Genomic DNA, 17,086 nt, shown 5'->3' with positions numbered 1-17,086 from the left:
ATCCCCGAAATTTATATTTCTTTATTTACATCATAGCCCGTGTGCTATGATTCAGATAGAAAAAGCAATTTTCTCTCGGAGATAATATTATCCGATTAGTTAACCAGAGGCGTAGCGCGACCGATTAGTGAACATTTTCGCAATGTTTCTCGGATATTCGCGTTATACGGTCTGCGCGACGAAACCGTTCTCACCGTCGAGCTCAAGGCTAGCTGGGCGACGTGTTCCGAGGCTCTGCTAAGCAGCGATAGAACAAGAAGAGCGAACGAGTTGTGAAACGACGAAAATAAAGGAGACTCTAGTAAATGCACAATGATAAATGTCACGGGTAGTGTTGCTGGATCGGCTGCTGGCCACATCGAGACGCGGCGGCGGCGGCGGCGGCGGCGGCGATGGCGTTCGACGTTGCGTCGGCCTCCAACGCGGCGGGACCGAAACAGCGCTGAAACCTCAGCGCGGGGATTCCTGCTTGCTAATAGGCGGCAGGATGGACGGTTAGTCACTGCGGCGGCAGACCGGTCGGCGGCTTGAACTCGCCAGTCACAGACACGCCGTTCGCCTGGGCGCCGGGGAATTGCGCGGTGGAGACCGGCGGCTGGTGGTTGAAGGCGGGCGCGTAGCACTGCGGGAAGTAGAGCTCCGGCTTGACAACCGTCGGCGTGAGGCCGCGGGGCACAGGTACCGGACCCAGGCCCGCGGGTGTACCGGGCGGTTTCGAGTCACCGCTCGAGTTCCGGCGCACTTTAGCCGCATGCGGGTTCATATGGTTGTCGATGTGCTTCTTCACCTCGGGCTCGGTGGCGAAGCGCCGCCTGCAATTGGGCATCGGACAACAGAACGGCCGATCGCCCTGATGAGTGCGCGTGTGCTGGTCCAGGATCGCCTTTTGGCGGAAGTCCTTGCCGCACTGCTGGCACTTGTAAGGCTTCTCACCGGTGTGGATACGCAAATGCTGATTGAGAATCGTGCGCTGGCGGAAGTTGCGTCCACAGTACACGCAACCGTACGGCTTCTCGTTCGTGTGGATACGTAAATGCTGCGTGAGATGGGACTGTTGCCGGAATCGCTTGCCGCATTCCGGGCAAGGATACGGCCGCGATTCGATGTGTATACACCCGTGTTGCAGCAGCGTGGACTTCTGCTTGAACTCTTTTTGACAGATCGGACAACGCACGTACAACGGCATGCCGGCTGAACGGCCGTGCTGTATCACGTCGGGTAGACAGCTCTTCGTGCCACCCTGCTGCTTGATGTACTGCAAGGCGCCGAAACTGCCCGAGCCACCTGCGCCAAAGACCGCGTGATTGCCACCCTTTGGATCTTTAAAGTATGCTGGATACTGGATGGAATTGGCGTCCGGCGCCGGACTGAACGCACCCGACTGCGTGTCCGTGTCACCGAATGTCGACGCCACCTCCTCCTTACCTTCTTCGGGCGGAAAAGGAACGTCCTGCGGCCAGAGAGTCGGCGTCATTCCGTTCTTGAAGATGAGGTGTGGGCTCACGTCTGTAACGAGAGAACGGTCCACGGTTCATCGGCGGTATTCCACGATGGACGGGAAGAGGAACGTTAGTAGCCCGGATTACGGTTTAATGATACAGGATAAAATTTATCTACAGGCCATTGTAGCACGAGTCAAGCGCGACCTAATGTAAATGTTTGCTCAAATTAAATGAAAATATCCAGACAACACAAATGTTCAAGAAAGTTTAAGTTTATTCAGATATTCTGCTTTATTCGACAGTGTTTATATGTCTTTTAAACTTTTGTGCTGTTTGGAAAATTACCATAAACCAATTTATCGCGGTCCCCATTGAAAGTTATTATAATTAGTAGGTATACGGGAAGATATGTTAGAGAAAATAATTATCAATAGTAGGCCGATGTTCACTTTAAACAGAGGGACACGCGAGGAACTAGAGTTATATTAGAGGGCAGTCGGGTTAGATGGATCAACAAGTCAGATCGCATAGAATAAGGATGGGAACTGCTCTATCTCACAGCTCACCAGCGCTGTCGCGTCCAGCTCAACCGTTCTTACCCGCCGGTTGGCCTTAGCTTCAACGAGGCCAATGGTCTTGTCTTTGGTAAGTCGTTGTTAGTTCTGGAAGCTTTTAAAACAAAAAACGCGTTCCGGCAAGCTGGTGAGGGATATAGATAATGTAGACCAGCGGTGAATTTACCCCCGCGTAAATTATTTCAAGACGCATTGTTCCGTCACTTTATTAACTCTTTGCTCGTTCTCGAGCCGTAAATCCGCCACTGGTGCTAATGGTCAGGTGAGAATCGAGATGAATCGTTAGTATGCGGGTTATTGTACCGCCGGCGGTAATGAACGTGATGATTATAATGACGACGATGGCGATGATGCCGATGGTGACGGTGGCGACGGTGGTTGCGATAGTAATGAGTGAGAACCGGTGGGTGGGTCAGTGTTTGGTTGTGATGGACGCCCTCTGGGGAGTCTGGGAGGCAGAGAGAAATGCTCGCCTTGGTGTGTGCGGACGTGCTGATTCAGGATCGCCTTCTGACGGAAGTGTTTTCCGCACTCCGGACATTGGTATGGCTTCTCACCCGAGTGGATGCGCAGATGCTGGTTGAGGATGGCACGCTGCCGGAATGTACGCTCGCAGTATACGCAAGCGTATGGCTTCTCGTTAGCATGTATGCGCAGATGCTGCGTGAGATGGGATTGTTGACGAAACCGCTTGCCGCACTCTGGACATCCGTACGGCCGGCTGTCTGTGTGGATCCGCTCGTGTTGCAGCAGAGTTGACTTCTGCTTAAAGTCTTTGCCGCAGGTCAAGCACTTGAACAGACGTAGATCGCTGTTACCGGCCTTGGACGATTTGCCGCTCTGCTGCACGATGTCAGGCAGTCCGGTCCCCATGTTCGGCGCGCCCGGACTCGCGTACTGGTGCGCATCCAGACCGGGCCCGCCGTCGCCTTGGCCGAGAGACGTCAGCATTACTCCGGGTTGCTTGAGATAGTGCAGCGCGGAGAAGCCGCCGGGCGTGAGCATATGCGGTGGCACGGACGGTGAGGGGTGCGGCCGAGCCTCTTTGAAATAATGCTGCGGATATTGCTGCAGCTCTCCGGCGCCAGGAAAGCAGTCGCTGCGATCCACCTCTCCGTGAGGAGTTAATTGTTGTTGCGGCGAGTGATCTTGCTGTTGCGTTTGTTGTTGCTGCTGAGATTGCTGTTGAACTTGCTGCTGCTGCTGTTGCTGCTGCTGCTGCTGGACCTGCTGCTGCGTTTGTTGTTGTTGCTGTTGTTGCTGTTGCTGGGACGTGGCTTGACTTGATTGTATGTCATCGTCCGGCGGCGTCAAGGATTGAGGCTCGGGAGGCGCCGAGGGATATGGTGAGGGCACGGGCGAGGCTAACGAGGGCGGGGGACCACTTTCGCCACCCTCGACCGGAGGTCCACAGGCCTGCTGTGGACTTCCCGACGAGGAGGAACCCTGTTGCTGCTGCTGCTGTTGTTGCTGCTGCGGGTACAGTCCACCGTCCTGGAGAGATCCCGGCCCCGGGCCCCACTGACCCTGGGGTCTCTCCATGTTATCTTTGTACAATACGTAGGGCGCGCCAGTATCTGCAAGTAAACAATGCAGAAGAGGATTCGCAGTTAGGCGGGTGCTAACATGATAGCGCGTCATTGTGTAAGAAAAGAAATATTCATTTGAGATGTTTTTTATTTTTCATTTATATACAATGGAACGTTTCATTTTATCGGAAACGATCATTGTCTCGAATATTATCGTCTTGAATTTTCTATACCGTTTAATATGAATATCGTACGAATAGATAATTATATATATAGTACTCGTAAAATAAGACTAAATTTTGCAGGTGCATCCTTTGGCCAATTTTGGCCTTTAAGAATAACGTTATTCGAAATTGGGCCACGAATCGTAGATGTTTTGCATCTTTAGAATCTTCGATCTTAGAATGCACGCTCTAGAATATCAGATCAGACCACGTTCCTAGTCACGCATGGACAGACACGTCCGGTTCACGCTTCACAAGTTCAATCGCTGTTATGCAGGTCGAATCTATGAACTACGTATCGTGTTGATATTTATAAAGTGCTAAAGGTACAGACGCGATACAAAATCACGTGCTCGATTCGTTGAATTCCTGAATCCTTGAAAAATTCTATCCTTGGACGCTCGAATAAGACGGAACTCTTTACAATCATAAAGCGCATTTGCTTTAATTTATTTTTTATATTCGTTAATTTTTCTAAATATGCGGGTAACAAAGGCGGATGCGATTACAATTAACCAAAAATAAGAAGCAAACACAAGGGAAGGTAATCATATCGCGCCAAGTTTTTAATTAAACTTTGCCACGCTATTTAAGACGCTTATTTAAGACATGTGTCTCGCCCAATCGGTATTATCGCGCGTAATTACGTTGCGAGGAATAAAACGGCTTAAGTCGTTTTACGATTACGGAATTTATGTTACGCAATATCGCGAGGCATTCCTCTTCTTATCGGATTAATTACATCAGTCTTCATTTTCTTTTATTTGCCATTTCGGATTTGTCACTTAATTTGCATTTTGCGTGGACGGTTAAAAGTAATTTTTTACTTTTGCTTTGTTGAATGATTCATCTGATGCAATATTGTTTCTTCATGAAAAGCATTCCAACGGAAGTTATCGCCTGGATACGCAACAAGTCACGATCTATAAGATTCGCAATTTATATCAATCAGAACTGCACACAAAAATATTTGATGATAATTTATTTTCTTTGAAAAATTGATTAAAAGTAGGACAAATACTAATTTACTTAGAGATGGAAAAATATAAAAACGAAAAACTTAAACGAATGTGTATATAGAAGGACGCAAAGATCGAAGCGGTGTGTGATGTGTAGCGATGGTTAATGTCATATGACAGATAACGATAAGACTTGGAAATACTTGTTAGTGAAGTTCATCGATACATAAATTTGTGTCGGAGAAAAATATTAAAAAATCATATCGCGATTCAACACGTACCAATCGTTTGCAAGTGAATCAATTGTATTTATAGTTAATCGTTTTTACTGTGCTATATTTACTCGTTACGTAATCGTACGTTATTTGTTAAGATAATACTGCATCGTTACTCGAGTACGTTGCGATTAGTTTATTGCAGTTCCAAGTTTATCCCATCGCATAATTGCATTTAACTATTTCGAGAATCTCCGATGCGATAACATCGTAATATCCCATTATCGCAGTAAGAGAAAGGCAACCAGTCGAAAAGTGACGCTAATGCGATATTCGTGGTCTGAAAAAGAGTATCGTTATCGTCATTGATATAATTCTGCGTAACATTTCGCGAGTTCCACGATTAACGTGAATTTTTTAATTAAATGTAGCGCAATCTTGTTTTGCAAAGCACCGCTTTCTCTAACCAAATGTATTATATACAATAAAAAAATCTGAAAGACTTTTTTCAATATTTCTCAATAGCGGAAAAAAGCCAAAGCAATTGTATCATTATAGAAGCATCAATCATATACTGACGTAAATATTTTCGCGTATCAATATCTGCGGTCCAGCTTTTATTCGCCATCTCTCTTATCTTTTACAATTAACATATATGTATAACCTACTCCTGTATTAGAAAAGTTACAATATATCCGTTGATCTGCTCTAAATAAAGCCAACTTATATTTCGAGAAATTCGTCAAGTTATGCTATCAAGGCGACGCTACGTCTCATTAAACTCAATCTCCGTCCGGCAACACTTAATTACATCCAGAATCCCGGAGCAATCGTCCAAATTTCCTTCGCATCCAGGAAGTCATTAGCCATAGCATGTAAAAAGAAATTTTGCAAGAAGTTTTTCTAAGCCGCAAGTGCACTTGACTAAGCTGACAATTAAGATAAAAACATCAAAAGCAATAAAAGTTTAATTAATAGAATAAAAGAATGTTTTTGTTTGCTCTAAAATTTTTGTAAAATGTTTGTAAAATTTAAAAAAATTGTGATGAAGATAACTACAATTTTTTAAAGAAATAAATGTGACAATAATCACAATGATAATAACAACAGATAATAATAATACGTAACTATCGTAACAATACTTCATTTGACCAATTATTCAAACGCAAAATGAGTTAATATTTACGAAGACTACAAAAAAAGAAACAAAGATAAAAATTAATTTTCTCTACATCGCAAGAATCTTTCCTGGTGTCTGGTTATTCAAAAAATGTTCTTAATGCTAAATTGCGTTAAAGAAATGTCCAAATTATTCTTTCGATTTCCCTCGCATTTGCGTGGATAAACATTGGCAAGCGTTGATACGAACTCCAAGTTTTGCTGCAGTCCGACCGAGCTTAATGAGAGACGCGATCCACTTATAACTTTACCAACTAAGCAATCGTAAGATCCCGAAGTTGATTTTGATGCGCGTTATGTTTCACAAATCACATAAAGACAAGCGGCTACTGTTCATTTGAAAGAAATACCGTCGAGAGTCACTCTTGAGAGTCACACTTACAAATGGATATATCATTGGAGAGTATTGCGGAGAGTTGTTCTCTCTTACTTTTATTCCCTTTTCTCTTTACTTACGAGTTGTTCTCAAACGAACACAAAGCTTAAGCTTTCAATGGCATAAATACTTAAACATAAATGATGACTTAAATTTATTCAGTCATAGATAAAAAATCAGCCAAACAAATATGACTAAAATGTGTGTGTGTGTGTGTATTTTTTATGTATCCATTTTTAATTGTTACAATAAAGGAAAGCTAGCTTTAAAGTAATAAATTCTGTCGCTAAAGTTAAAATTTGGAATTCGGTAAGAATAGTTAGCAAGTGAAAATGATAGTACTTGTTCGATAGTGTTGCATTATTATACAGACGATACAGACGATTAGAACGCGGGAACACACGTATGTCGGGGAATCCCTGCTGAATGACGTTTTGTTCGCTCGGACCGGTTTATCACTCAAGTTCTTATAGGGTGAACCATAAATCCCAGAGCACCGCACACTCTCTCCTATTTCAACAATTTACAAATAATTCCTAATAGATGCGCGTAAAAAAAAATGAATCGCTCAAATTAAACTTTGTTAATCCCGTTCAACACGTCACTTGAAACTAAAAGAGACGATATAACAGATAGAAATACATACTTCTGTACGTGAAAATCTTAAATACGTGTTACGTAGTCACGCATCAGTCAATATTTCCCGTGGTATCGATATCTCATTTCAAGTTAAAGTAAGGGTAACCGAGAGACACTTGGATAGACTAGTAACACTTGTGTCAACAAAAATCGGAAAGAAATCTTGGCAGAAATTATACGAGCTTACCAATGAAAGAGGAGAGAATGGAGACATAAACGGATAGTTGTTAAGACGACATACAAGAAGATTGTAGAGGTAGAAAAATTTTACAGCACGTGCAAGATATAGAGGATAATATGTATTAGGCTCTGAGATGTATCTATAATCGATAAAAGAAGCAAAACAAAAACCAATAAAAACCAGTCACAGATAATCTACCTACGAGCTACTGGCTCTTGTAACTCTTATTCCATTCCTTTTTTTCGTTGATATTTTGAAAATGAAGGCTTTGATAAAATCGACGTCTTCGGGTTCTTCTCGAAAAAAATGTCTAGACCGATCAATAGTCGGGAAATATCGGTAATGCTTAGCGAAACAGTGTACGGAAACACGTCGTAAAAACATAAAATTCTTCGTCTATTGCATGATACGGCACTTCGTGGAATGGTATTTCGTGTTTGAGAAAAGTCGCCAATGCTGATATCATTGATTTTTCGGTAACAAGCATGGGATTGCACTCCGCCGGGCGTCTTTACGATTTGTTTTGGCTGCGAGAAACGCATAAAGCGAAGCCGGGAGGACCCGTAGCGCATCGGAGTAGTAGGAGACGAGAAAGAGGAGAGTAAGGGAAGAGAGATGGCTCGTGGCTGCACATGCGCGCTTTTTTCGTCGGGGCCAGCATTTTTAAAGATTTTTCCTGCCGCGGCGGCTCGCAGATTTAAGTCGCCGGGTCGATCCCGTCGATTCCCCGAGTGGTGGGAATCGCGTTTTATTCCAAGCAAACAATCGAAAAACTTGCACCGCGACACAGACATTTCAAAACCGGTATAATTTCGATGAGGTCAATCTCCTATATTAGAAACAAAAGTGTGGAATGCGTCAGCCTTTTGCGTCAATTGTCGCGACGCTATTATCGCGAAAACAAACATAAAGCTTATTTTTCTTCTCTTTACAACATTAAAATTTAGAATAAGTTTTTGCTTCACTTGTATACGTCGATAAAATGTTCGGTAAAGTACATCGAGGAAGAAGAAAAAATTCGTGTAGCACTTTTGACGAGTTCCGAACGACTCGACTTTTGCGTAGCGTCGTAAATTAATAATAATTAGAGTTAATGATTACTGGATTTGTAATGACTAAAAGGAAATAAAACTGGCGATCGAACCGATTATTTTTACGCGGATTGCGCTGGCTTCCGGTCCGTCTTAACGGTGCCGTAAATTAGACAAAAGAAAAAAAAAAAAAGAAAAGTGAGTATGAAAACTCGACCTCCTCTGCTGACAAAATCGCGAAATAACTAGAGTGTCTTTGGTTGAAAGTGCGGACTTAATTGAACAGGTGAAAGCGACTTTGTGGGCTCAAAGTGAAGGCGCTGTTTGCGCGATATGCGTACAATAAAAGAAAATATATCGAAGGAGAAAACCCGATACATAGTTATATTAGATCGACAAGTTTTACACTAGCTGACAGCAGTCCGCGCGACACACTTTGCAGATAAATCCGCAGATAAAACAAAGTATATGCCTCATTTGACACCACGTGTAAAAATTCGCGTTTCCTGCTCATCGAATTGCTGGGACTCTCGGGTTTTCAAGTTCTTGAATTGTTTTCGTACGAGCGGTCCTTAGGATTTTCAGATTTTTGACATATTGTTCTCATGATGCAAGTAAACAGGAGGTATATTCACTCTCATCATTTTCTGTCGTTCGATGCCTCGTACTATAATACAAAAGTGTTCTATATCTCGATATATCTCGCGTATTTTACTAAAAGCTCGACATATTTCACGACTCTACTTTAAATGAAGCGGTTTTATTCGTTAATTTATGGATCCGCGAAAGAACAGGCGATGACTGTGGTCACGGACGAGATCCGCAAACGTAATATTCGCGACATAACATCATACATGCTATCGTTTCCCTTACGTTTTTGCAGAAAAGAACAGACGGCGCGCCGCGCCGCAGCGGCAATGTGCATTTCGCGTGGGAGTTGCGTATAAATTACGATGGCTGGTTTTTGCCTCGTCGCAATATCTTATTGATTGGCTGTTCCAAGCACTTCGACTTGGCAATTATGCCAATCTGTTGGACGCAGTGTTGAATCACGAAAATATCACACTGGGCAACGCGATTTTTACCTCTAATAATACGTCAGCTCTTATCAGCCGATTTTTATGTGCAAGATTTCTATTCCCAAAATAAACCTCTGATGTTTTGCCTCATGCAATTTCTACATTTGCCTATAATACCTATACGATATGAGTTAAGAATTAAAAGTGTGAAGATCTCACAGTTGGGGTGGGAGGGGAAGGCTCGGGCATTCATTTGCGAAAGCAAACATCGGCCGCTATTTATCGAATGTCAGAGGAAATACCTGCGGCCCATATTCCTATCGAACCGTTCAAGGGACCTCCCTCGCGCCGGCGATCGTATGTGGGGGTGGCAAAAAACGAAACGGGCGCAACAAAAACATAACTTTCCGCGATGGCGCTCCGAAGAGTGCTCCAGAAACGAGTGGTCCTTTCCTAGTGTTCCATTGGCGTTATTCAGCTCGTCAGATCGAATGTTTGTTTTCAGAAAAATAGACAGAAACGAAATACGCCCGCTGTTAGCTCGAGAGTGTAGTGCACGCATTGACGAAGTCGAAACGTCGGATATATTTTTTTTCTTTCGCTATTGTTACCGCGATATTTTTGACGGATGCTCGAATGCACTCGCAGAGTATATTATTTCTGCCTTATAAAACAATTCGCGCGCGTTCACGTCCAAGACCACCGCGGATTTGCGCAAATATCGTGAAACCAACGTTGTCCTGTCGCGCCTCGCAGTTAGTAATCGAATCTGATAACGATCCAATTAAAAACATTTCGCGTTCGGATATATTTATTACTCTATTTAGCTTCCGTTATGTTACCGCGATATTAATTGCTTAAGTGGAAAAGTTGTAAAACAGCGCGCGATGATACCAGACGCTATGACTCTAACTCGCTGCAATTTTTTATACATTAATACATAATTTATGAAGTTTGGACAAGCTGAGATAAAATGTATGAATTGATTTCATTAGCTACATTTATTTATTTATTTATTTAATTTCAATATGTTGACTCGAAGCATCTACGACATTAATTATTTGAGAATAAAGTATTTTATCAAAATAACATCTAGACAGCAATATCAGACGTTGCAAATTAAATATGATTTCACAAGTCGACTACTGATGCATAATTTATAAACCCGACACGGTCGACAGTATATAAACATTCATAATCATCGTAGATCCATTCACAGATTCATCGATCGATTTCATCGGTCACATATATCATTTAGATCGAAAGATTTTTAACGTAATCACTGACTGGATATTGTAATTTGCTGCCATTTTTGTCACGTTGCGTCCATTAATATGTAATTTACAAAGATAAAGTAAGCAGCAAAGCGTACGCATCCATAATTATTGCGCATCCATAGTGAATTGAATCGGGTCGATCGCAGATTTTCTACACGCGAACTCGCTCATTTGCATTAATTCTTATATTACGAATGATACGGAGCAATGATCGCTCTTTTATCGCCAGGAGTCAAACGATAAACTCGTCGACGCGTTTATTTTCCGAATGCACGCGCAACGTCGGCGCTTCCCCTCTTCCTCCCACCTTCCCCTCCTTCTCTCTCTCTCTCTCTCTCTCTCTCTCTCTCTCTCTTCGCTATTCAATAAAAATGACTCATACTTGGTGGAGCGATTCGTACTACAGACCGTCTTCAGCAGACAATTACAATCTTTGTACGAATACAATGTATTTCTTATATCGTGCCGCTTGATATTTCACGTATGTCACATTATATGTAATATGATTACAAATCCCAATGCACGAAAAAGAATGCTGTCGCTGTCTACGTACGCTTCGCGCGTATCATGGGCAAAGTATCTTTGTAGAGCGTATCTTCTTTCTATCGTATCGCGCGTGCAATACATATTTCAGTGTAACACTCCTTACTTGATTTTATCACATTAAGTTATAATTATCTCGCGACGCGAATGAATGTAGGGGTATTATATACCTGGCAGAAGGAAAGGAACTTTTGATTGGGAAAAAAAAAAAAAAAAAAACCAGTTTCGAGATTAATATTTTTCGCAATTTCTATTCCTTCGTAGTAATGTCGACCGCCTTCGAGAATTTAAGTCAAGGTTGAATCTCCCGGCACTAACTCCTAGCTAAAACGTGACTTTGGCTTACGCGAACGCGCACAAATATTTACGAGCTTTACAACTTGCACTTTATGTTAAACCCGTTCGAGAGAAATCTTAGGAGGCATTATGTCGTCGTAACTGCGTATAATGCTAGACTTGGCGGGATTACACTTGACACGTTGAAAGTGACAATATCCATCCATAATGACACGTTATTTCCAAAGAAAACAATGACAGGAATATGAATTCTAAAAATATCTCGACTCTTCAAGACAACTACACTTTAATGATCGAATCATCTAATACGCGCGAAATGAACTTAAATATGCGTTTACATAATAATAATAGAAATAATCACAGCCGCGCTTTACGGTTACTCCGCGCCACACTTTGATGACTGTTTTACGAGTCATTTAATTGTGGAAGTACACTGATTTTCTCGACATAAACCACGCTGCGTAAACGCTGTGGAATATAACGATAGTTTGCGATTACGATCGTTCGCTTTAACGTGATACGTTACCGACTGCAGTATCGCACGATTAAGATATTCACGCGATCGTTAAGACAATATAACAATTATTATCGGTGCAGCGCGGCGCGGCGGAGCTATGTAATCGCGATTTATACTCACCGTGAGTTCCCCACATTAACGCGATTTATTTACATTGGACATTATTATCGATCTAATGCCTCAATCCCCCATACCTAAATGTATCGCGCGCACCGTTTTTTACCGCGGTTCTAAAATACCCCGAGAAGAAACTTCGAATTATATTTCAAATACATTACAAGCAAAATCGGAGATTATTATTGCTGATAATTTAATATTATAAATTAAGAAAATTTTTGTACGCGCCAATTGTCGAAAATGATGCATATCGATTTGACGCATGCAGTCCGACACGTACTAAATTTTCACCGGCATTCTTATCAAAATGGCATATCTAAATAGGCAATTCGTCTCTTTCCAGCAATGCGCGCTAAGTCTATATTTCCCCGTCACAAATATAATCGCGCTGGAGCCTCTCGCTGTGTTTGAAATCGTCACCGCGGCGGCTACGTCCTTCGGACGAGGCGTGTTTACGAAAGCGATTTATCGAGTAGAATTCGCGGAAATCAGATTAGGGCCCTTCGCGACCCGACGCGAATATTTTTCACGTCCGTGCTAAACAGTTTTTCCTCTCAACAATTAAATCTTCACCTTTGCGACCGGTGTAACAGGAACGACAAATAGGTGCGATAATAGATAAACATTCGAGCCGCACCGCGACCGGAGTAAGAAATACTTGGACGGAGAGAAGATCGTCGTCCCATTATTCGTCGCGCGTGGCAATTCAGACGAGAGAGCGCGCGGTTGTTTCCGTCATCGACCTTCCTCCGTTGTCATTCGCCCTCGGCTAGAGTCGGCTGCCGGCAAGCCGCGCGGGACGCACTCACTCACGATTGTCGGCGTTGTATTTCTCGGTCACAAAGAGCACGATCACGAGAGTCCTCGGCCGACGACGCTCACCTTGACCAGGCAGCCAGCGCGCCTCGATCGGTCGGCGGAGTCGCGCCGCGGCGCAAGTGCGACCGCGTGATCCCAACAGGTTTTCATTGTCGACCCGCTCCAAATAAATTCATGCATTGCTCACCGACACCACTTTTAATAAAAGCGTCATGCGTGATTTTAATCCTCCGAAAAGAAAGACTATCGGACTCACATCGTGGATCCCAGCCCATTTCGAATTAAGCGCGCTTCAGAGGATCAACGGGGAAGTTACATGGTATCTCGCGACCGATTTTTAACGAGACATAAGCACGTGTAACACTCGCGATAAACTACGCGACAGGGCATTTTCAGGCGATAAAATTAGACGATATACTACATTTTCTTTTTTGTAAGTGAAACTTGCGCAAGTTTTAATTCAGAGATTTATATATACTTCGAAGATATTTAAAGTTAAATATTAAAAAGTTAGGTTGCAGCGTCGTATTGAGTTTTCGCTACGAAAAAGTCAATTCCGGGACTGGTCGACGAATCGGTGAGTAATAGAAGGTACGGAGAGTTCGACGCGCCTCGTACGTTACCTTACCACTGAATTACATCGTCAAGAAAACGACAATCGGATTATTTCTCCCTTCAGATTTTCAATGTGTATCTGTGAGAAAGTTACAGTGTAGACCGTCGGAGGATGACCGAAAAAACTTATCGTTCCGCGCCTTTCGTCACTTTGCTCGCCGCGATAATTCGGGGACCGATTAGATGACCCAACGACGCGGTAGATATTACGTATCTTGCGTATCATCACGTAACTCTCTCCTCTCCCTCCCCTGCGCCTTCTTGCCTCACTTGAGAGAGAAAAGGAATGCTTTGTATAAACTGCAATGCGCTCGTCATTGTATAAATTCTTTGATTGCAATTCGTATGTTTTACTTCGAAACAAATAGCGAGAACAAGCACAAATGGCGCGCATTGCGTTAATAACATTTGCCGGAACGTTTAATTATCGAAAAGTACAGCAGTGATGTCAGTAACAAATTAATTTAATTTCATATATTTCGGATAATTGAAAGATACAATCACGAATCAATAATGAGCGACGATCAATGTACAGCTATCGTTACCGCGACTGACGATATAAATAATTAATACATAACCATAAATGTTGCACGCGATACGAGATAATGCTATTACAGCTTAATTACGGGACTGTTTTTGTCTTATTTATTATTTACCATTATATTGAATGTTTCAAAAGAATTTTCAGTATGTATATGTATACATACATATCAGTATAGTATACATCAGAATAATTTTTCATCATTAAAAATGCCGATGCACCCTTCAAGAACTTCTTACGCTTTTTTTAATATCTATACTTATTTGCAAATATTCCATTGATGATGCATACCTGTGCAATAAACTCTAACAACACTGTGTTTCATCTTTTAAATCACACTATTCGCATATTCGTCAGCATATTTAATCACCAACTTCCGTCTAATTTATATTGCAATGATCACAATTACGTGTGAGGGGATAATTGCATTTAATTTACGTTTATTTTTCTCTTGGTTCTGTATCTTTGTGATTTTCTTTTTTTTTAAATTATTCCATTAATAGAGCGCGATACGCTGTATACTTTCGGCTAAATTTATAAAATGGTTTGTACAATCAACGTGCCACCACTTTCTTTGCATTTCCTCTGTATCGATATCTGCGATAGCGAGAATGTTTTGGTCCAGAACATTAATTAAATTCTCCTTTTCTCGTAGTAACGTGTTCCATAATAAAGAGATTTAATCATTTCAAGATCCAATTTTATGATTAAGTTTCTGAGCGCGCGAAGCTCACTATTATAGTAGAATTACTTAATTACTAGTCTCGTGTTTATCTTGAATTGATTTCTGACTTTTGTGGTTCTTTTATTTATTCATTCGCCACAGAATCTCTAGGATACACGATTGTCTTGCCTTGCCGCGGTCTCGCTTAACGTTTCTATCCGATTCACAGCTTTTGATATATCATTTTACCCACGATGCCGGTGCTCACGAGGAGGATTTGTAGTAAGTACGCGTGTCTCTCTTTCTCTCCCTCTCTCCCCCTTACACGCTTTCGCTTGTTTTCGCCTCGTGCAGTAACCGCGGACACGCGACTTTTCTCTCTCTCTCTCTCTCTCTCTGTCTGTCGTTACGCAAGCAGTTTCGTACATCAGACGTTGACCGACGGACAGCAATACTCTCAGGTTCCCCTTGATACTTCTGGTTCACCCTATGCACCTCGTTTCTTTTCTCTCTCTCTTTCCCCCGTTTTTCTCTTTCTCCCTCTCTTTAGGTCGCCCAACATTAGACACTGTCTCGTTCAATCAAGCTACGAGCTCGACCGCAAACACACACGAGTTTCGCACGGGACACGTGTCTAACTAGCGTTGTTAATCGCAGTCGAAAGAACACTTCTGCCAGTAGTAGTCGTCGACGCGTTATAGTTGGTTCGTATAACTGTCCCGGTATGCATAGGTGCACACGAGAGCATGGGGACAGAGAGCAGAGGGAGGGGGCGAGAGATGAGTGTGTGAGAGAGAGAGAGAGAGAGAGAGAAAGAGAGAGAGAGAGAGAGAGAGAGAAAGAGAGAGAGGGTACTCGGATAAAAGATATGATGAAAGAAAAGCAGAGATTGAAACCGAAGCAATTTCAATTGAATGTTAATTCTTCAAAATCATTAATCACGACGAGACGCATCATGTATCCACGTGTCACGTCCAAAGATAGAAAAAAATTCTTATCATGTTTATTCGTATCAAATGAGCGAGATCATCGAAATTATCACCGGAGTTTGAATGGATCTTCGGAGAAGCGAACAGCGTTGAACGCGGGGGGGAAGCGGTCGGATGAGAAGACAGGTCGGCGGGAAAATTCGAAACCGCGTGTGTATGGTGTGGCGCACGCGATGACGTCGCGTTTTGCCGAAACGTGGACGCACAGGTGGCTACCGGCGCCTGTCGCAGACATGAGGGATAAAATTTGACAGACGAGACGAGCGGGGGAGAGAAGGAGGGTGGATGCCGCTAAATGATACAAAGCCGGACGGCGCGCTATTCGCGCTCGCCGGCAAATCCGTCATCGCGGATGCGTGCCGAGTGCGCTTTTTAGGAAGATACGTATTTGTATGTGTGTACATGTGTATGTTGTATGTGTGTGTGTGTGTGTGTGTGTGTGTGTGTGTGTGTACGCGCGCGGTGTGCGTGCGTGTGTGTGCGTATATTTATGGCACGCGTGCGTGCGTGCGTGCGTATAATAGTACTTACCGGAGTTGTAATATTCCTTAAAGTAGCGCGTCGCCGCACGTTGGACGATCGAGTAATACAAGTTCACGTACGACGTCGACTGGTTCTGCGCCGAGAGCGCCATTTACACTGTATTATCTCCGCGCGCGGGTCACCGTGTATGCATATAAATATGTAATATCGTGCGCGTGTATGTTTCACGCGCGCGTACGCGGATCACGATGCGCGTGTAGCGCGATATAGTAAAGCGCGGCTCGACAACGTGCGAGCGCGCGGCGCCCGGTCTCGTCGGCTTGCTCTTGCTCTTGCTATGTCTGTCGCGCGGCGACGATACGTCCTCCTCCTCTTCCTCCTTCGCCGCCTCTTTTTCTTTTTCCTTCTATCGTCCCTGCTTTATCTCTTCCTCGTCGTCGCCGTCGTCGTAGTCGTCGTAGTCGTCGTCGTCGTCGTCGTCGTTGTCGTCGTCGTTGTCGTTGTCGTCGTCATTCGAAAGCGAAACGATGGCCGATGGTACTGGTTCCTAACGTACGTGTACCGAGTTTCGAAAACTTTCATTCGAAATGTTGACTTCTGGTATCCTTTGAATTTTAAATAACAAGCAATTCACGGCCTCCGCATTGGTCAGCCTGTGCTTGTGCTTTATCTCCGTAATGTTAAAACTTGATCTCAACTGCGTAATGGCCGGGGTCGGCCCTTCCGGTATCTCTCTCCCTACGCAGATCCCAGATCGAGAAACATTGCTTCGTCCCTTTCATTTTAATTTTTTCTTTTCCATTCCACTTTTATTTGAAAGTCAAACTCGGCATTGAAATAATTCAATTCGAGCGA

The 17,086-nt window shown here is 43.3% G+C and overlaps 1 protein-coding gene across 1 annotated transcript; it reads right to left on the bottom strand.

Moving 5' to 3' along the window:
- Positions 1 to 499: 499 nt before the first annotated feature.
- On the bottom strand, positions 500 to 16,714 carry LOC105449652 (myeloid zinc finger 1). Its single transcript, XM_011688970.1, has 3 exons — positions 16,280 to 16,714; positions 2,491 to 3,594; positions 500 to 1,506 (listed from the first exon to the last, which is right to left on the bottom strand). Exons 1-3 carry the CDS (start codon positions 16,380 to 16,382, stop codon positions 500 to 502), a joined length of 2,214 nt encoding a protein of 737 aa, XP_011687272.1. The 5' UTR covers positions 16,383 to 16,714.
- Positions 16,715 to 17,086: the final 372 nt, after the last annotated feature.

Source organism: Wasmannia auropunctata, unplaced genomic scaffold (assembly GCF_000956235.1).
Source record: "Wasmannia auropunctata unplaced genomic scaffold, wasmannia.A_1.0 LD336111.1, whole genome shotgun sequence".
Lineage (NCBI taxonomy): Eukaryota > Metazoa > Arthropoda > Insecta > Hymenoptera > Formicidae > Wasmannia > Wasmannia auropunctata.
Note: the sequence above shows the minus strand (reverse complement) of the source record. Positions and strands in the feature narration are given on the sequence as shown.